Source organism: Lissotriton vulgaris, chromosome 2_1, assembly GCF_964263255.1.
Source record: "Lissotriton vulgaris chromosome 2_1, aLisVul1.2, whole genome shotgun sequence".
NCBI lineage: Eukaryota > Metazoa > Chordata > Amphibia > Caudata > Salamandridae > Lissotriton > Lissotriton vulgaris.
The window spans coordinates 210,535,306-210,557,800 of NC_141687.1; the positions used below are offsets into that span (position 1 = coordinate 210,535,306).

General features: G+C 46.0%; 1 protein-coding gene across 2 annotated transcripts in view; it reads right to left on the reverse strand.

Annotated features, from left to right (window-relative positions):
• The window catches only part of MMP28 (matrix metallopeptidase 28), a 565,317-nt gene that overhangs the window by 24,612 nt on the left and 518,210 nt on the right, over positions 1-22,495 (reverse strand). For both annotated transcript variants that reach the window (XM_086954754.1, XM_086954755.1), the window contains one exon: positions 8,995-9,162. In XM_086954754.1, coding sequence (XP_086810880.1) covers positions 8,995-9,162 — 168 coding nt within the window. The remainder of the gene's footprint in view (positions 1-8,994; positions 9,163-22,495) is intronic.

Here is a 22,495-nt window from a genome sequence, read left to right on the forward strand (position 1 = left end):
GAAGATCGACTAGAGCCTTTACATTCAGATCTAGAATCCGTCATAATTGTCAGATTAAAGGAAATAAGAAAGTGGTCTGACCAGGGGAGGGGACATGGCGGTGAGGCCTTCAGGAATGAGACATTGGAAAATATAGGGTCCAATAGATGACCCTTCAAATGCGTGGGTTCATTATTATGCAGAATCAGATTACATGCTTCAAGGTCAGCCAGCAAATCAGCGGCCACCTTGTCTCCCCGGTCATCCAAGTGGAGATTCAAATCTTCTAAAAGAAGGAAGTTGGGGGCTGAGACTGCCAGTGTAAGTGCGGTCTCCAGCAGGGAACTAATGAACTGCTTGACCCCACCTGGAGGTCGATAGATCAGCAACCCTGACAACGAATAATTAGGGGAGAGTTGGATGGAAAACCTAATGCTCTCTGCATCAGAGATCTTGCCATTTTCTATCCTGCAGGCTAGTGTCTCCTTATGAATAATAGCTAGTCCTCCACCTATGCCACGAGGCCTATGCAGGCACTGTATCGCGTAGCCCGTAGGCATAGATTTAACTATATCTAACTCAGAGCTGTCAGAGAGCCATGTCTCTGTAAGAAACAGCACATCAATTTTATGGTCCTGGATCATTAGGTTGACTTCATCCGAGTGCTTGACCAGAGATCGGGAGTTCAATAGGGCAAAGGACAGGGAAGAGGACGTGAGCTCTCCCTTTTTGGCACCATTACCGGACTTGGGGCAGTGAGCACACCGTCTATAAGGTGCTTCCGGTCTAACTGTATACCAGCAGTGTTGATTGGTAACAGGACGGAATGCCAACAACTCGTCCCTAGAATAAGATGGGTTGGGTTCTCTGATAGGGTTATGGAATTTGTTGATGCAGCGCCTTGATTCCCTCTAAGAACTCTTTATAAATCTCTTATTTCATTTCATAGTACTTGGAAATGGTAGTTTGTATACTATCTTCTGAGCATCAGACTTCAAGCCTGAAAGCACCGTCAAAAGAATTATATAGAGAGACAATTATTGGTCAACCTAACCAGCAGCAAAGCAAGCGTTTTAAAATGATTTGCAGATCACTTGCTTAGAAACCAAACTGAGAAATACCATCTTTTAAGATTCCATACTTTGGGGGTATAAGACAATTTGTGAATCGTATCCTCGCTAACCATCCATGCTAAGACATTTTAAAAAATGTGACATACTACACACAATATACAAGATTTCCTGCTAAACAGTTGTAATTTGTTGATCTCATTGTCCAAAGGTGCAGCTAAATTGCACTGAAATGACCAAAATCTTCTTTTGACTGACTACATACGTAATAAATCAGCTGGTGAGTAACCCATCAAAAAATGCATCTAATTCAGTAGCCTTATGCTTTTTCGTTTTCATTAAGAAATTGATTTAATAAGAGCTTGCATCAGGAGAAAAGACATTCTTATATCAAAGATGATATAATTCCTTGAGTGCAATTATAGGTCTTCATTATGAGCAATTAATGTAAATAATTTTTTTTTAAATAAATTTTTTTTAAAGAAAAGGAATGCCATTTTATGTTGTGCTACAAAGGGTATTAAGAGCTTACTCTTTAAGACCTCTAGCCCTCCAGTAGTCCATATTCCCTACTGCATTTGAGTCCCTCAACTCAATCTAACTTCTTTTGTGGACACCATACGTTTCTCTGATCCAACAGCGCTCATGGTGTTTAAACAGGAGTATAGAGAAGATGCTCATGATGAAATTCAATAATTATAGGTAAGCAAGTTTACCTTCGCCTTACTGGGAAAGTCACTACAATTCAGGACTGTTAGGACTTTTGTATTTGGCATGCCTAGGGGGCTTGTATCTGGGGACACTGGTGGAACCTGCTTGGTAGGGCCATTGACTCTCCCACACCCATTAACTCAAGAGTTAACCAATGCATATTCCTTTTTGAAGAAATAGAGGACTCCTTTAACGATCTTGTTGAATGCACAGTGCTTTAAATCCTCAATTAAAGGCAGGGTTCTTTTTCAATGGCTTCAGCATTAGGAAGATGGCGTAGCCCTTTTACAAGATACTCACATTCTGGCAGTATTATGCCAACTATAGAACTGAGTCGAAGGGATTAGCAGTGCTTTTTTATAAGGGTCTAATATATTGTACACGTTGATAGAGAGGGAAGGGTTTTGGGAATCGGGATTATACTCAGTCAGACCTCCCAAGAACAACACTTGTATGACCTTTTTACAGTATTAGCCCTCTTTGCACAAAGGGATTTGAAAGTTGGCAGTGATTTCAATGTGACCCTAGACCTTGCTCACGATAGATATGGAGAGAGTTGACAGACGGTCCTCTGCCTCACTGCCCGCTCAATTTTACAGGGATTGAATGATGTCAATTTTGGCGTCACCAACACGAAAAGGGGAAAGGCTATACCTTTTGTTCGGATGTTCATAAATCATATTTACACATTGACTTTCTTGATCTCAAGGGCCCTCTTGGCTAGGATACTTCCATTGTCCCAATGTTTTTGTGTTTTCCTGCTCCTCTTATTTGGATACAAATTCAGTCTTCTCCACCCATAGAGATCTCCCTCGAAGCCACGGATGGTGAATGAGATAGCATCAACGCTTCTCTTCGGGAAAATATCAAAGAGCTAACAGAGAGATACTTCATTGGGAACGATAATGTGTAGTTACACTCAGAGGCAGCAAAGACAGTTATAATGAGGAACACTTATCACACACCGCAACATTTAAAAGGATAGGTCGAGAAAAATAATTATACCTAGAAAATCAGCTCCAATAAGCGGAACCTTTTCATAAGCAGAGTGGTAGCATACATTCTATACGAGCCCTCTGCACAATAAGAGGCGATATAGACCAATTTTTAATGCAAAGTGCAGAAAACAATTGCTCTACGTAAAACAAAACTTATAAAAAGGGTGATAAAGCCAATAGGATCCTAACATACACATAACCAGCGAAAACTTGCAATTACAAATGAGATCTGCGAAGGAGGTGTCGCATACTCCACATTGATCGGATCCTGAAAGTTTTTTCTGCCTTTCATACTAAACTATTTAGCTGTCAAGAACTAGACTCCCATACTCAAGATAATTACATTATAGATTACTTTGCCCTCCCAGACCTTGCTGAAGAATTTGACATAATAAAGAAAGCCATATCTCCAGGCGTAGTTTGAGGCTTTCAAACGGATGCCCAGCCACAAATCCCCAGGACCTGATGGCTTTATGGCCTTTTTTTACAAGGGCTATACTAACGAGTTACCTTACTAGGATGTTCAACTTTTTCCTCTAATCAAAAACTGACACTGATGGCCACTTTCCACCCTTCATTTCTGTTGAAGCCAGATGAAGATCCTCTTTGTAGTTAATTCAGGTCATACCTTTATTAAACTGCAATAGAAAAATCTGTTTCTATATTGGGCCAGAGACTTCATTCCTTAAGGCAAGTCTGGTTTTGTAAAGAGTAGGCAGACAGTTGAATATGTACTACTTGCGTCTGCCTTGATGGCGGTGGCAGAATGCATGTCCCAAATGATGGTACCTTTCTCGCAATATGCGATAAAGGCCATCAGCAGGATAGATCGGTCATACGCCCGTCAGGCGTTAGTAAAAACTCAAATATGCTTGAAAATGAAAATGTATATTCTACTGCGTTATCAAACCACATCTACCATAATAGAGTGAATGGGGCAGATGCTATCAATAGGTGCAAGACGGATGCCCCCTTTCACCTTTTGTTTTCATGCTTTTGATGAAACATGAGGTTGCACAAGCTTGGGGGTGCTTGTATACCGATAACCTTAATGTGGTCTTGCATAGCATAAATTGGCGTTATTTGCGGACGATATTTTATGCTCTTTGACTAGCCCCGGCGAGTTGTTCAGAACCTTTAGGATTGAATTAGACCTTTTCTCCAAACTATCAGGTTTTACTATCAATTACATGAAATACCAGGAGATGGGAATTGCAGACCCATTTCAGCAGGGACGAGAACCGCTGGAACACCTTGACTTCACTTGGAGTGACACTCCATTCAAATATTTGAGCATCCACCCTCCCCACCCTCAAAATTCAAATTATATTTTTGATTGCAGTGTTCCTCTGCTTCTCCTCGTCCTCTACAAAGATACAAATCAGTAGGGTAAGCCCGAGATTTCTTGGTTAGGTAAAAAAAACAGCCTCAAAATGAATTTAATGCGCAGGCTCTTGCCCTTTGCTTCCCCAAAATTGATCAATCTAAAATAACAAAGGGAATGGTCAGCTTTGATTGGAGGAACAAATCATGCACTGTTCCTAGGGTGACTATTGTGTTCCACGGCAAAGGGGGGCCTGGAGTTTCCCAATGTTGAGTAATTTCAAGGCGGCTAAAATAATCCAGCCCTGGATTAGAACTATGATCCGCAAAGAAGCCTTGGGTGCAAGGAGAGCAGGAGTTCTCTAAAATGGATTCATTGGCTCTCTCTGGGTTCGAGACTCATGCGGAGAGGGCCTGGCAGTTCGGGCATGGGGAGCAGGGTTGAGACTGATTTGGATATGACTGGGTGGCATGGTGACTAAAGGAACGATGGATTAAACTTGGATCTTTTTGACTGGTAGTGAATGTGTGATTTGTTCAGCATTCCGTCCATCATCTGTTGTTTTTGCATTTGTTGCCCTAAGTGTAAAGGGTACGCCCAGACGTGGGTGCAACGCTCACTGTGCCACTGGATACAAGCTTGCCTGGCTGATGAAGGATGATATCCTGAAACTTGTCACAGGATGCTGGTTTCCCGTCCAGGGAGGATGTGGCTTGGTAGTTCGGGTTTGACTATTCTCATGAGGAGCAGGGTCAAGACTAATCTACATTTCGCTGGGTCCTAACTGGGGTGGCATGGTGAGCAAAGTCCTTGTGACTGAGGGTGACTGTTTGGATTGTTCAGCCTTCCATCCATAATTTGTTAATTTTGCATATATAAAACAGGCACATCTCCTATACAAAAATATGTTGAAAATTGGAAAAGAGACATAGGCAAAAAGATCCGCCATGACACGGAACACATGAATTTTAAGGAAAACATGTTAGTAGTGCATCTAAATGCAGTATATAGAGAATGCATATAAGCTTTTAGCCAGATGGTACCTTACCCATACCAGACTGAGGGCCTGTTTTGAAGTTCTGACGAATGCTAGATAGGGCGCGGGGAACAATGATACAAGTGTGGTGTGACACGGAAGGACGCTACAGCTGATAGAGCAGGCGGACTACTTGCCTGGTTACTTAAACAGGAGAGCAATCATGCCCCAATTGGGGCCATACGCATACCTGAGGGGACCCTAGTGTACATGCAACGCGAGATACATAAGGCAATGACGGACCACTAAGCCCAATTGTATGAATCTAGGGGGAGCTGCCCTGGTCATGACCTGAGAGATTCTTGGACTCCGTCCAATTACCCATAGCCTCAGAGGCACATCAGGAGGCGCTCAACAGCCCCCTCACTTTAGAGATTAGGTAAGCGACTGGGTCCATGGCGTCCGGGAAAAAGCCTGGGCCAGATGGCCTGCCTGCCGAATATTACAAAGCCCACCACGAGTCTCTAGTGCAACACCCCCACACACTATATATTACGGCAATGGAGGAGCGAACATTGCCCCCCTCGATGCGAGAAGCATACCTGGTGTCCCCTCTAAAGCCAGAAAGGGACCCCAGAGTCCTGGGTTTATATAGACCCTTAGCTCTACTCAACGCGAACTATGAGATACTCGCTAAAGTATTAGCGGAAAGACTTTCGCTAGCAGTCCCCTAGTTGGTCCACGCCGACCAAAATGGATTTATACCTGCAAGGAGCACATCACTGAACCTATGAAGGTTTTTCAGGGTGGCGACAGATGCCGTACAGGAGTGACCCAGAGTGGGATGTCTCATGTTAGACCTGGAGAAGGCATTTGATTGCTTAGAATGCGGCTATCTGTCAGAAGTTGCTAAGATACGAACTAAGCCTGGGGTTCCTTCAGATGGTTGACTTGTTATACAAAAATCTCAGGGTGTGGGTGCAGTTAGGACCGTACATCTCTGATGCCATACCGGTGCGCAGAGGTACCAGACAGGGGTGCCCCCTGTCTCCTCTCTTGTTTGCACTGGCGATAGAGCTCCTAGTTGGGGCGATACGTGCAACACTGGGAGATGGAATACCTCTGGGAAACGCGGTGCACCAAGTTAACCAAGATGACCTACTGGTCTATGTTAAGGACATAGAAAACATACCAGATCAACTAGCATATTTACTGCAGGGCTTCGCCGCCCTTCGGGACTCAGAGTGAACGCTGGCTAATCCTGCATTTATGCGTTCAGTGAGGGAGGCCATGACCCAGGATACACTCTGAATGGCATAAGCGTAAGAAGGATAGAGTGCACCTTCCGCTAGTTGGGGATTCAGATATATCGCCAGCCGAAAGACTTGTTGGTCGGAAATCTGGGGAGGGCGTTAACAGCAATCAAGTCGCAAGTGCGTTTCTGGAATACACTTCAACTGACGTCATGGCAGGGTATCCCTGGCTAAGATGGTGATCCTTCTCCGGCTCCTGTACCATTTCGTTAATTTACCTCTGTAAGTTCCGGCAGCCTTCTTCGCTACACTCACTAAACTGCTCATGGACTTTCTTGGGGAGGAGGGTGGAGTGGGAGAGGGGGGACTCCCGACATAGAATGGCACTAGTGAAACTATATCTGCCCACTCACCAGGGAGGCCTTCCTGCGCCTTGTTTTGAACACTATTATTTGGTTGCCCAAAAGCAGTGGAAAGCCTGCTGGCTAGCGGATAGGGGGCCCAAATATACAGCAACCGCACTGCCACCGCTCTCGCACGAGCAAATAGTCAGACTCTTTCACCCTGCTGCCAGAGCCGCACCACCAACGCGCTTCTACTAGCAGTGGTGTACAAATGCTAACGCAAGTGCCTATATCTCACTAGATTTTCTGTCCCTTACGCGCCAGCAATACCACTGGAGGGAGCCCCTAGTGGGCCCGGGGTACTCACACCTCTTTCGCTCACAGAATGGCGGAATTGGGGGCCTGTACCGAGATGGTTCACTCACTGTATGAGTCCTTGGTAGCAGATGAGGGACTACCACCGGGGCAATTCCTAATGCACCGCTCACTAGTAGCGACACTGGCAACAAGATGGGGGGACATAACCACGGAACTGAGTCAACATCTTACCATACAGTACTTACATGTTACGGGACGTGTCAGACACTTCGTTCGCTGGTTTGCGGCATCACGCCGAACCCATGTAGCGACAAGTTTAGATCCACTCTGCCGCAAATGGGAGCTGGACTTGGAGCGACAATTGGAAGATAAAGAGTGGGAAAGGATACTTAAAAGTCCAGTGCGAGTACCTAGAAATATGAGATTCTGACAAATACAGCTATTTATCATCCATAGAGCATATCTTATGCCTGCGATGATCAACAGGTATTTTCACCGCACGGATGAGACATATCCCAGATGTGCCACACAAGGGGCTGAGTTGTTACATATGTTATGGAGCTGTCCCAGACTATACACATATTGGCACACAATCAGCAGACTAATACATGTAAGCACAGGCCGCAAAATACCCTTTGAATGGACTGTGTACCTATTGCACCATTTTAGAAGGACCCCCGCCACAAAAGTAACATTCGGGTTTTTAGACCTGGGAATGGTAGTGGCTAAGTGCCTTTTAACTAAGCGGTGGAAGGCGCAGGACTCACCACACACACGAGCCTGGCGTTGCTGGCTCTTAGAATGGGCCAAAGCTTGAGGGGATCGCCATTCTGCAGGAAGAATCACTGGGACTGCGGAAAGAGCCCATTGCAGCCTAATGGGAGGGATTACTCCGTGCATTAGAACAGATGGAAGAGGAAGGCTCTGGGGGAGCAACCTGAAGAGGAAAGTGAGCAAGAAGAGGGAGGTGCGTGCCCCGTCAGCGAAATGCTGTGATATTCCAATTCATATAAACTAATTGATAGTCTGCATAGAAGTAGACACTGCTAGTAAGTGGGGACAACTATCAGGTTGATAGCAAACACTGGGGAGATGGGCGTGGGGAGGCAATGGGGGGGATAAAGGCACATATACCGGTCAATGCTGCTGCTGTTGTTTTTTCTTTGTTCTCAGTCATACCATCTGTTTAGAAGCCCACGGTGAAGGAATTGGAAGGACTTTGTACAACGTCATTACAATAACACATTATCATTGAGCTGTAACCTCTGCAATTTGTAATATGGATCGAATGAAAGGGTCATACTTGATCCTGCACGAAAGACGCCATAGGTATTCATGGTATGCCCATCATCCACACAAAGTGAAATGCATACCAAATTGTTGGCAAATGGTCTTATGTATAGATGAATATGCAAACGTATGTTGCCTTTCACAAGTATGCAAAAAAAGTCAATAAAAACAGATTTAAACAACAAAATATATATGTGTGGTGTGACTGTCCTTTTATCAAGATGTTCTGGTGCAAAATCTTACCCCACTTCAAATAAATAATGGCATAAAACTGCCTCTTAGCCCTTCAATGCTAGTTCTAGGTAACCCAGGAGCAAATAATATATTCCTTCTAACTACACCCATGGGGAAACTAATATCATAATTGGTTGTAGAGGCAGACTGAGAACAGCACCAGTCTGGAAACAGTCACTAGCATCCCAAACGTCATGCAGCGGTGAGAATCACCAAACTTACATATGAGAGCCCAAGACTTTGTGCATGCATCGAGGCTACCTCGCAACCGCTCTACCTCAATGACGCACAGCACACTGGGCCTTTCGAACATTCATACTTACCTTTGCCGCTTTTATGTGATTTCTCCCGTATATCTGCTGTAAAGCGCACCGATACCCTAGGGCCTAGCCAGCGCTATATAAAACCCCTTAAATAAATATATACATTCAATGAAACATAGTTGTGGAAAAACTATGACAAAATAAGCACCACTATTTTTCTTCCTTCAATCTCACCTTTGAAAAAGTAAAATTTGCCATTGGACTCTGACACAGCAGCAGCATCCACCATGGCTGGCAGTCCAAGCCACTTCGTTTGTAGCAGCTGTGGCTTGGTAACAGTGCCATCTCTCAAAATTGTCCAGTAGTGGTGTCCTTTGAATACATAAATATTCCGAGCAATGTCTGGAAAGAAAAAAAGACAGTGCATGTGAAAAAAGAGAAAAACAAAGGAAAAGTAAGCTACTTATAATAATGGTTTGAAAGGGTGCTATATTAAATATGCACCTTTATTCTTCTGGTTTCACAAAACAGGCTGATAGGATCATGTCCCAAAGTGGCTAATGAGATTTTTAAATCTTCGTTAAAATTTGTTTTTCTTAATAGAGAGTGATACAGAAGATAGTAATATAATCCCCCCCAAAAAACTGGTTTGTGACATGTTCTTTCTGCACATAATACTTAGGTCCAAAATGAGTAATATGGTATCAATGCTCCAGGTATTATGCAATTACTTATTATCAAAGATGTAAATTAGAAGCAAACTGATCTGTGGATCTAAAGATTAAACCTGGCGGCACTCTTATTTAGGACCACAATATTATGAACAATTTTAAAGAATTCAATTTGAGAAACGAAATAATTTGCTATAAACAATTTGTTTTTTGATTAATTTTGGGAGTAAAAAAGAAAACAGTAAAAAAAGACCTAATTTGACAATCTTGGTCTTTCTTGTTTTTAATAAATCCATTGCAAGCTAACGAGTGAGAATGTGCTATTGCACAGGGGGCTACATTTTTGAGGTGAAGACATTAATATACGTGTTCAGCTGTTACATCATCAATGAAGGTCCTGGGAAATCCACTTCACTGCAGATTGTTTTTCCCTTATTCAGGAATGCCCAACATACCAATATTACAGTCATAAGTAATAAATGGCCATCAAAATACTAGGGCGCCTACCTTATGCCAGCGATGGCCATCAAGAGCCAGCGGTGTGCACATTATGCCAGTGTTTCCAATCTGTGGAAGAGGTGTGGCACAGCGGCCAGGGTGACTGACTCTGGACCACAGAATTCACGGTTTGATCCCTGGCTCCGTCGGCAGGTTAGCCCAGCGCCATGTGACTCTGGCAAATATCTTGCCTAATCTTCCCGACGGCCCCAAGTGCTGGGACACCTCTGTCGGAGGTAGCTGTGCGCTTAACAAATGCAGGCAGAATCTGATGGCAAGGGCTTTCACCCAAGGGTATCATCAGTGTCACCTCCTGTTTGCCAACAGGGCACACATTCCCACACAGACCCAGAGACTTACATACAAATAACACATCTCTTTTGAAACACACATATTCCCCCTAGGGCATCTTGGCGCTAAATAAAAGGTGTCTACTGTTATCCAACTCAGTAGTACTTAAATTATGGACTTTGGCAGGAAGAAAGGCTGGGTGAACCCACCGTGATTTGAACCTGTGACAATGAGGTCAAACACAGATTCTGGAGTGGATGAAATAGCCCACTTAGCCATCACAAATTGCTACACAAGGATAAAAATGTGCATGAACACAGATGGGTGCACACACACACACCCACATAACTCTCCTCCTTCTGCAAGGCTTAGTGAAGCTGGAAGTGGAACCCAACATTTTCTCATTCAGTTTCCTAAAATCACCAGGCAGGAACAGCTTTCTTTTTTATCATGTCAGGCTGCTCATGCCATTGCACAAAGGTAAAAGGCAACTCTTGGGTCTGCAAAAGGTGGACAATCACCATGCAGTTAGGTTACATGTTTATTGGCCATTTTTTGCAGGTGGCGTGCCGACAGTAACATTGTATATGTAATCATGGCAGTGGCCTGACACAGTAAAGGTTGCAGATGTTGTAGGTCAGGCACTACAAGAACAGCCACAAAGTTGTGCAACTAGCTGGTGGCTGAGTGGCTTTGGGGAACAGGGGCAAACTACTGTGTAAGAAAACAAGTTACTTAACCTGTAACTTTAGTTTTCCAGTATTGGTAACTTGCACAGATTCCATTGCTTGCATCATTCCCCGTCCACGAGATGGCAGTCCCCGGTATACATAAAATAGCTATAGAAATAGGTACAAAAAGAGAATTAGGCCTAGCCCCCCTTCTAGGTTTGTAGCATATCCACCTCTTTTTGTAAAAAAGACCAAATAAAATGAACAGCAAATCAGAACAGCCTCACCCCATAGAACCTTCTTGAGAGAGCCTCAGAACCTCAGATTTTCGTAGCCGTTGTGTAACAGTACAACAGAAGATGCTGAAGGCTTTAGCTTTTCCAGGGGAGGCGCAAGGGAATTTATGAAAGTTACCAATACTGGAGAACTAAAGTTACAGGTAAGTAACTTGTTTTCTTACTCCAGTTTTGGAACATTCATAGATTCCCATTGCTTGTATCAGATTGCAAGATGCATCATGTTCAGTACAGATATTAATCCCACACTGTCAATGGGTAATAGATCAGTAATCAATCATCAGAGAAGAAATATCAAACTCATCTGGACTTGCAAAATGTGCGAACAGCATAAGCAAACAAAAGGAAGGAGGGTTAGAAGGGCAAGCTCACCACTCATTGAAAGAGGTTCCTCAGAACTGCCTGTCCCACTGCAGCGTCACTACCTGTGGAGGAATCCAAGCAGTAATGCCTTGTCAAGGTATGGGCACTGCTCCAGGTCGCTGCTCTGCAAATGTCCCTGATAGGCCCTCCGGCAAAGAGAGCTGCTAAAGACGACATAGAATGCGCCCGGACCCGCCCCTCATGGGGCTTGCCAGCCTCTTGGTGACAATACTGGATCGCGCTGGCAATCCAACGAGCAATCCCTTGCTTTGAAAGAGGAAAACCTTTGCGAGGAGCACTGAAGGCCACAATGAGTTGTGTTGACCTCCTGAAGTCTTTGGTACGCTGTAGATAGAACTTCAGACATCTTTGAATGTCGAGAGAGTGGAGTTCTCTCTCCTCTGGAGTGGTAGGCTGAGGAAAAAAGGACTTGAGAATAACTGGTTCATTCAAGTGAAAGTCTGAAGGTACATTTGGAATGAATTCATGATTTGTTCTCAGTAGCAAAGTCTCTTTCTTAAATTGTAGGAGATGTTCCTGAATAGTGGGAGCGTGCAGTTCACCCACCCTTCTGGCAGATGTTAAGGCAGGAAGGAGGGCCACCTTTCATGAGAGGAATTTAAAGACCGCCCTATGAATCGGTTCAAAAGGATGCCTCATGAGCTGAGTAAGAACCAAGTTAAGCTGCCACATAGGCGGTGGAGACTTACCTAGAGGAAAAACCCTTAAAAAGTCCTCTAAGAAATTGTTTCACAATCCTTGCCAACCAGAGGGAAGGTCCAGAGGAAGCCCGTCTGAATCTTGAAATGCCTGCAAGGTGTACTTTTATGGAAGAATGAGCGAGACCTGATTTTGCCAATGCCAGAATGTACGGCAAAATTTGATGAGGTGCACAAGTGTAGGGATGAAGGTTTTCTTGTCTGCACCAAATGCAGAAACGCTTCCATTTCAAGCGATAGGTCTTATTTGTATTTGGGGCTTGAGCCTGAGCATGTATCTCTCTACATTCTGACGAGATATTTAGATCTAGAAATTCTTGGTGCTCAGGAGCCATGCTGATAACTGAAGAGATCTCGGATCCGGGTGTACCACTTGGCCCTGGGACATCGTCAGCAGGGAATAATCGGCTGTAGATGAACTGGGCGGTCCAGGGTGAATAGAAGAAGCTCCATAAACCAAAACTGGCGGGGCCACCAGAATCATTTTGCAGGGTTCCGCCTTGAGCTTCCAGAGAAGTCTGGGAATCAGTGGGATCGGAGGAAAAGCATAAACAAAGGCGCCTGACCAGGCTATCGAAAGCGCATTCCCCAACGATACCGGATGGTGATGCCGGCTTGTGTAGTCAGCATTTTTTGTTCTCCGGAGTGGCAAAGATATCTATGGGCGGAGTCCCCCAGAGTCGGAAAATTTCTCCAGATTGTTATGGTCTACCTCCCACTCGTGGCTCACAGATTTCAGGCAACTGAGCGTGTCTGCTGTCTTGTTGAGGACACCTGGAAGATGCTCGCTGAGAGCGATATCTCCTGTTGGATTGCCCATTCCTAAATCGCCTGAGCCTATTTGGATAATCGACGAGACCTTGTACCTCCCTGCTTTTTTACGTACTGCATGGGCATCGTGTTGACCATACGGACCAGGACGGATGATTGACAAATCTGTGGAAGGAAGGCCTGCAAGGCTAGACGAATCGCCCTTAGCTCCAACAGATAGATGTGAAGTAATTGATTCTGGGGAAGCCAGTGGCCGCTTACTTGAAGGTCTTGTAAGACCAATCCCCAGCCTTCCAGTGAGGAGTCTGTTGTAATTATTAGAGTAGCTGGGGTTACCCTGAAGGTGAGACCCTGGGAGAAATTGTCATTATTCATCCACCATTCTTAGGATCTTGTCCTCGAAAGAGCCGTATGCCTAGCACCACTGCAAATCTAGTTGCTCTTGGAGGGAGCGCATTCGTAACCTGCAATGAGGAATTAGAGGCATTCAGGACGAGATTGACTCGAGGAGGGATTTGTAGAGGTGAACTGAAAGTGACCCTCTTTGTTGCAGTAGACGAGCTGAGGTTATCAGCTTTGTCTGTCTTTCCTTCGAAGGGAACTCTTTGCAGCAAGATGTGTCCAGAATGGCCCCCAGGAACCGGGCCGATTTGGACGGGCACAGGACTGACTTTTCTGTGTTGAGCTGAAGTCCCAATTGACAGAAGAGCTGTGTGCAGGTCCGGACAGCTTCTTCTGCTGCGTGATGAGACAGATTTTAGCAACCAGTCGTCCAGGTAAGGGAAGACTTGGAGCTTCTGCTTCCTGAGAAAAGCCGCCACAGGGGCTAGTATCTTTGTGCAAATCCGCAGAGCAGATCGGAGTCCGAAAGGCAGGACCTTGAATTGAAAGTGGCTCTTGGCTACTGTAAAGCGTAAGAACTTCCTGTGAGCAGGGTGGATGGAGACATAAAAGTATGGGTCCTCGAGGTCCAGAGTGGCCATTTAATCTCACGGATTGAGGAGCCGCAAAATGTCCTGTAAGGAGACCATCCGAAACAAGAGCTTGATGAGATAGGTGTTTAGCTCCCTCAGATCTAAAATAGGGTGCCATTTTTCTACGGTCTTTTAAACTAGCAAGAACCGGGAGTAGAATCCTTCTCCCCGTTGAGATCGAGGGACCGGTTCTATCGCTCCTTTGAGGGGTAGTTGGTGCGCTTCTAGACCTAGAAGATGAAGATGTCTGGATTCGGTGGCGCGAGGGGGCTTGGATGTTGGTTGATATTGACATTCTAGAGTATGGCCTGATTAAACTATATTCAGAACCCATCGATCTGATGTTATTAGTTGCTAGCTTCGGAAGTATTGGGATATCCTGCCCCCCACTGGTTTTACAGGGAACAAAGGAACAGCAGGAAGAGCCAACAAGCCGCTACTGGTGCTTAGAGGAATCCCACCCCTGGCGTCCCTTTCGTCCTCTAGATGAACGAGAAAAAGAAGATGATTGGCCTTGCCGTTGAGTATATTGCGGCCAGTATGATTAGGAGGGCTACGAGTAAGAGGAATAGCGCTGTTGTTGATATCTGCCTCTGTAGGAGGGGAGGCCTCTACCCCTAGCTCCACAGAAGGGGACCTTGCGGTATTGTAAAGTCCCAAGGGATTTTTCAGTTTCCATATCCTTTTTTATATCCTGCAGCGCATCATCAATGTGCTTCCCAAAGAGCACCTTGCCATCAAAGGGAAGGTCCAAGATCTTATTTTGGATTGCAGGCCAAAACCAAGTAGCACTAAGCCAGCGTTGGCGTCGAAGGACTGCTGCCCCCACTAGGGAACAAAAAGCTGTTGTGGCAATATTAATTGCGCAGTCTATTATCTCCGAAGACGTTCTCTCTCCCTCTTGGAAGATCTTCTTAGCTTCCACTTTAGAATCCTCAAGCAACTGGTCCAGATAAGGTCATCGTCATAATCATGCTCGAAGCCATCATAGTCGATGTGGTAGCCGTCGACACCATCGCCGTCGTCCTCCTCGTCAACGTCATCAGTGTGGACGTCGACGACAGAGGAAATAGCACATCCGCGCCTGTCGTCGTCGTCGAGGCCGATCCCATAACAACTGGTGGAGATGAGGAAACTCGTCAACGGGCCCGTCGACGGAGCCAAAGAAGACGCTGGCAAAGTCTTGGAAGTAGTCGTCAACGGAATAGATGTTGTCATCATCGACAAAAACTTTTTTCTCAGCTTTACCATCAGGTGGGACAGAAGCTATTTTTTGTAAAAGTTTTCGTCTTTTCAAGAGGAGGAGGAGATGAAGAAGAAGGCACATAGATTGCCTTCTTTTCCAGTGTCGCTCCTGGGACAAGTCTTTCCCTCTCCTTTACACCTTGGTGAGGAGATTTGATGGGACTACACCTGTCAGACCTATGAGAGGTCTTTTGTAAAGCTTTGGAAGGGGGGTCTGAAGAAGTAGAAGGTGAAGACCTACCCCTTTTTAGAGACCTCCTGGATGAAGTAGCAGAGGAAGCGTCATTACTGTCACTGGAGACGGGATCCTTCCTTGATTTAAGCCTCTGGAGCCAAGTTAACAGACATTCCTCAAGGTCTCGCAAGGTCTACGTGGAGAAGGTCCGAAAGATTATGCAGTCAGACGTTTTATGGTCAGGATACAGACAATAGATAAAGTCTTTATGTTTGTCCTCCACATAAAGCCTCTTCTTGGAGCAGGTGGTACAAGCCTTGAAGAGAGTCTTCTTCTCCTTGTCCGACATGTTGACCACATAGTGTAGATTGTACAGAAAAAACAGGTGCAAGATAAGGGTAGATAGGAAACAACTGAGCAGAGCTCAGGGGAGACTCCCTTGCACAACGTGCGGAAGAAAATCTGAGGCTCTCTCAGGAAGGTTCTATGGGGTGAGGCTGTTCTAATTGGCTGTTCATTTTATTTGGTCTATTTTACAAAAGAGGTGGATATGCTACAAAACTAGAAGGGGCCTAGGCCTAATTTTTTTTGTACCTATTTCTATGGCTATTTTATGTGTACCAGGGACTCCCATCTCGACGACGGGGAATGATATAAGCAATGGGAATCTATGAAAGTTTCAATACTGGAGTAACAGTTGGATCCACTCCTAGCTGACTGAAAAATAACCCATTTTTTATACTCCAAAACAAAATGTTTGAACTGAGCAGGTGTGATGTAACACTCACGCCATGACACATACATTTTGTTTTTCAGCTGGGGTCAGTCATTGGGATTAAAGCTATGCAGTATTGTTTTTTGAGTGTGCATTAGGCAGCACTACACAGTTCCATCTCCAAAAGGTGGCAGGCATGAAACTGTGGTAGAGCTTCAACCCCTTGTCCTGTAAAAGCAGTTCTACCGACATCTAGAGAACATACATAATTTTCTGCAGGAGAGGTAGGATTTTAAAAAACACACTAAAAAAATGGTCTTTGTTTTGAGGTTGAAGGCCAACATGGCTGATGGACATTGTGCCTCTTCTACAATGTTCTGAAAATTCTTTTGGAAGAATCAAATGCTGATATTGAATGTAGTTAGGAGCCATGCTGCCATTTAGAACAATGTCAATAATGCCCCCCAGACCTGGTTTGCATTGCAACTTCTTGCAAGACCTCTCAGTCATATAAATAACCAATGTACGACACACATCGACCACACAGTTAATTATAACTTAGAATATCTTATTTTGAACAAAGTTGGTGAAATCTAAGGAACTGATGGAAAATTGTAATAACATTTTCCTGACCAACTGAACAAAAATAAATTAACCACTGGTACGGATTCATGGTATCTGGATGTCAAATCTCAGAGGTGGATGTAGAGCGCACCTCTTACACACCCCACCAAGAATTTTTTCTTTTCTCTTGTAGGATGTGCCATGTTTAGGGGAGGTGTTTTTGCTCTTTAGATTTGTCTGGCACACCTCCACTCCTGCATCGTCATTCTGGTTGCAGGAGGCTCCTCAAGACGCAATGCTAACATAAGCACAGAGACCAGATTTGTAGGAAAAGCTGAGCAAAAAGGTAGTGGCTGCTCAAGCAAGCTCTCTGCTGGCAAAATCCATACATTTCAGAGCTCCTTCAGTGCAAAGCCAGAGGGATCCCTGCAGCAGGACAGCTGGCTTATGAGGCCAAATCACCAGTATGCAATGCTGGCTGCAGAGATAGTCAAAGACTATGAAGGGATGCCAGTGCAGATGGTGCATGGAGGCGTAGAGTGAAGGAAGGAAGGAAGATGACCAGTGCTGGGGTTAGAGACAGATGTTGACATCACAGTACTTTTACAGCCATCATTAACCAAGCAAATGTTTGGGTACATGGTGGCAGTCAATATAAAAGGTACAATAGAAGGTGAGGTATGGAAAAAGTGATGGGAGTGATAAGAGACTCAAGAGCACAGGTTATGGGAAAAATGAAAATGGTGAATGTGACGAAGGTGATGAAAAGTCGAGTCAGGAGGAGGAGCTACGCGAGCATCCGAGATGGCCACGTGAGCACAGGGCTCCCGAGACCCTCGCCGCCCTCCGCACATATCCTGAAGATATCCTGATTCTGAATACGGGTTATTGGAGATGAACTTCGGCTGACACTTTTGCTCTTTTAAAATTTTAATTTGGACTTTGGGAACCGCAGCTACGTTGATCTGAACTTTGGAGGCCCACCCCATGGCGAAGCCGGGGGCTTGACTAGCTAGGACGCCAGGAAGTAGTTGAACAACAGCGGCTGACGGGCTTCCCCCAGTAGCCTTGAACCAACTTTCAGTTTCGTTTTTGGTCCTGGCACTATCAGATTGTAAGACGGTTCCAGTTTGCCCGAAGTCCAGCCTGGCTCTGCCTCTTCGTGTGCCTGCGGTCGAGAGCGCCTTTGTATTGAGCTACGTTGTTGCCCATGCCACTTGAGCCCACTTTTGTAGACTCTGGTGATCTGCCCGCGAACGGCCATTTTCACCAGGTCTCGCGGGCCCCTTCGGGGCACACTTTCCAAGATGGCTAACAGGGCCGACAACGAGAAGCGGAAAACCAAGACTCCTCTACGCGGGGGACCAACCCAAACTAACGTCATGGACCGCTACACTCATCCTAAAGGGTCCCCCGGTGGTACCAGCCGTACTTTGGAAGATGCCAAGGAAGACCCGGCTGCGCCGACCGAATTGACTCTCCAGGATGTCATGGGCGCCATTGCCAGCATGAAGACTTCCATTGGCCAGCAATATGAGGCTCTCGCCCTTAAAATCGACACGGTAGCCATCGATATTACCCTGATCAGAGCTGACTTGTTTAAGACCAATGAAAGGGTCAAATCGCTGGATTTAAAGACCTCTAGCCTCACGACCGATGTGTCAGATCTACTGACTGAAATCGGTAATCTGCGATCCTCCAACGACCTCATGTCTCACCGACTAGAAGAGATAGGGCCCGACGCAACAACATACGCATCATTGGTGTCCCTGAAAGCCCCGAAAATCCTGTGACGGATCACCTGGTGGAAGACCTTGTCCTAAATCTCCTTGCCCTTACAGGTCTTAGCAAATTTTTCGCTGTGGAGCCCATCGTGTGCCGGGTGGGAAACCGAAGCCGGGTGCCCCTTTTACCGGGACTTCACCCAGCTTGTTCAAAGGCAAAGGATGGGATTTCAGGGAGTGAAGCGAAGAATGCGAGACGTGGGCCTGAAATATGCGATGCTATTTCCAACCAGGCTACGTGTCGAATACGAGGACCGGACGTTTTTCTTTGACCGTCCTGAAAGTGTTAGTGACAGGCTGGATGCTTTACCTACGCAGAACGATCGAACTGAGCACCCTGATGGTGCCGAGGGTGGTTTGCCGGAGCAGGAGTGACACTGTGGTTCCCGACTTCCGTACATTTGACTTATCACACAGCTGGGTTCGATGATTCTAATATTATTGTGATTCACTGTTCTTTGCCCGAGGGTGGTGGGGAAAACGAGACTCTTTCCTCCTCCGGGTTTCTTTCTGTAGATTAGTTTAATGTCAAGGCGACAGGCACACTGCAAGTTGGGGTGGCTTTTGAGTCTAACGCAGGGGTGCAAGGTGGGGGGTGTTGTAACGGGTTCAAGTTGGGGGGTGGAGGGGGGATTTTGTGTGTTTGTTATTTTCTTTCAAGGCAACTTATTGTTCTCTTCTTTTATCCGGTCATTGTGCTCCTGGGGTGGATTCTGCCTTCCTTGTCAGGATGGGGGGTAGTGGGTTGAGGCTGATGTCTTGGAATGTCAATGGGTTGGGTGATAGGATAAAACGGGGAGTGGTGCTGCAATTTTTGCGACGCCTCTCCCCCGACGTCGTTGTCCTACAGGAAACACATCTGGTTGGGAATACGTGTCACGCCATGAACAGGCGGGATTATCGTCTTGCTGCACACTCAGGATTTACTTCTGGCTTTAGGTGCGTGGGCATCCTTGTCCAGTCCTCTCTCCCCTTGGAAATAGATGATGTAATCCTTGATGATAGGGGGCGCTATGCCGCTCTCACTGGCAGATGGGAGGGAAGGACTGTCTCACTGATTACCGTGTACGTCCCACCGGGTCTACAGACCTCTACTGGGCGTGTATTGCTGGGGCTTCCTGATGGTATCCTGGTTATGGGCGGAGACTTCAATTCGGTTGTCTCTGGCAGCGTAGATCGCTACCCCCCCCAGAGATCTTACCAAGTCTCAATCATGTCTGAGTGAGTTCTTGAAGACTTTTGGTCTAGTAGTCTGTTGGAAGTTGATGCATCCGGAGCAGATACAATACACTTTCCATTCTGGGGCCCACAGCAGTCTCTCTAGACTGGACTACGTTCTGATGCCGGCGGCACAATCCTCTTCTATCAGAGAAATTAGACACCTTGCCCGGGGTATATCAGACCATTCCCCTTTGTGGCTCTGCATGGATACTAAAGTGTGTGGCGAAGGACGGGTCGCTCCCATAAACCCTTGGTATCTTCGCAATCCTAAGACCCGCGCTGATTTGATAAAGTCCATTGATCACTATTTCCTTGAAAATGTGGGGTCTGTGTCTTCATCTGTGACATTGTGGGAAGCTTTCAAGACGGTTATCCGTGGGCAGGCTCTGTCGCTAATCGCTGGTGCTAAGAAAACTAAAAATTCTAGCCAAATTGTTAGCCAACCGACTGATCAAGGTAATTAGTGACCTGATCCATCCGGATCAGTCTGGTTTTATCCAGCATCGCAACACTGCACTTAACCTGCGGCGCTTACATGGCGTCCTCGCGAGGGTGGCGTCTTTCCATGAGCCGGCCATTTTGGCTTCCTTAGACGCCACGATGGCCTTTGACACAATAGAATGGCCGTATCTCTGGGCCGCTCTCGCGAAATTTGGTTTCGGTTCCGGGTTCATCGGGCGGGTGAAACTTTAATACGAGAAGCCGCTGGCTCAGGTGGTCGTTAATGGCCGAGTATCAGACTCCTTTACCCTCGGACGGGGTACATGGCAGGGCTGCCCGTTGTCCCCCCTACTTTTCGCCCTCGCTCTGGAACCACTGGCTGCCTGGTTGCGATGGGAACCTTCGATAAAGGGTATCCAGTGGACTCCGGATATTGAGGATCGAGTATCGCTTTACGCAGATGATATCTTGTTGTACCTCTCGTCCCCCCGAAAATCGCTTAACGTGTTGTTTGACGTGCTTACTTCGTTTGGAAAGAACTCAGGTCTAGTTATCAATTGGACTAAATCCTGTGTTTATGTGCTTTCGGGTGGTCTCCCTCCTTTGCCTCGTAGATTTCCTATCCAGGTCTTGCAGACGGGATTCAAATATTTGGGGATCTTCATATCTTTAGACCCCGCTGTCCGCTACGAGCGCAATCTGCTCCCCCCTCTTCGGAGGATGAAACTTGAAGTTATGCGGTGGCGTAGGTTGCCATTGTCACCGCTCGGGCGCGCAGCACTTTTCAAAATGATGTCCCTGTCACGATTTTTGTATGCGCTCCAGAATACGTTCGATGTTATTCCGGCGAGCTATTTTCGAGAGGTGGAGAGCTTACAGATGCGGCTGGTCTGGGACGGACGTGCGCGTATCGCCCTTACTAAGCTAACACTCCCCTGGTACGACGGAGGTATAGCGCTTCCGGACATCTGGCGTTATTATTGGGCTTCTCAGTTGAGTGCGATTAACCACGCAACGTACGCACCTGGTCCTAACCCGGCATTCGAGATGGACAAGTACCTGCTACCGGGCGGAAACTACAATAGGGCGCTCTATTCCAAGGTAGTAGGGAGGAAATTATCTGGACCTACCAAGATCGCTGTACAAGTCTGGCATGATGCGAATGTGGCTTTGGGATGGAGAGATCGATTGACCCGTGCAACTCCGTTATACGCATCTGAAAGATTGGGATGTCTCTGGAAAACGAAAGGTTTTGAGAAATGGGACATGATTGGTATCAGCAGGGTGGGCGACTTTTGGGCCAAGGGCAAAATTAAGACCTTTGAGGCATTAAAGATAGAATAAGAGTTGAGCGACAGGGAATTTTTCAGATATGCACAGATTCACCATGCTTTGACCTCGGTTTTCACTGTTGGCGCCGACATCCCTGAGTCCTCCCCGCTCGAAGATCGTGTGCTTGACGGTCATGTGCCAGATAGCACGATTTCATTAATATATAAAAAGTTGATCAACAATCGGGCGGATCTACTTGTACGTCTCAGGGAGGTCTGGACTGGTGATGGCTTGGAGCTAGATGATGATGACTGGCAATCCGCGTTATCTTCGCCTAAGGAGGTGGGTATTCCTGCCCGTCTCCGCCTTGTCCAGCTTGGTTCGTTACTGGTCCGCGCTTGGTTCGTATGGGTTATTCCCCCGATGGGTTATGCAAGCATGGCTGTGGAATGGTTGGAACCTTCCTTCATATAATTTGGGAGTGTACGGAGGTGGTTTCATTCTGGAACCAAAAAAAACCCAAAAAAAACAAAAGTCGATTTGAACTGTTTAAATAATTCCAGCTTATCCCTTCATCCGCTCCCCACAAAAGGTAGGTGGCAAAGAAAATTTCTTGCTACATGGTCAGCTTTTGGCTATATGCTTCATTTTGTGAAAAGGTTTGTTCATGTTGTGGCTCTTGGTAAATTTGAGGCCTTAGGCACACACCCTAAGGAGAACAAAGAATCCGCTTCATCACTAGTACATTAAGTTATCCAGCTGATCTCTTCGTTCTTCCTCGGTGCCGCACTGGCACTGCAAAGACAAGTTACAGGATAGTTGATCGACTTCAGTTGCGAAATTGAGAGGCATGGCGATGCCCCCATGCCTGCTCAGAACTAAATAGCGGGAAGGGAGAGTCCTACTTGTATTTTTTGTGTTTTTTTCTTCAACTTACCCGAAGACTTCAATCGCAGTGATGGTTGAACTCAGGAGGGACTTCTGGGTCCTTACAAGGTTAAAAACTTGTTGTTTTGGGAGGTGACATTTCCCTTGCAAGTTGAATTTAATGAAGTAAACATGTC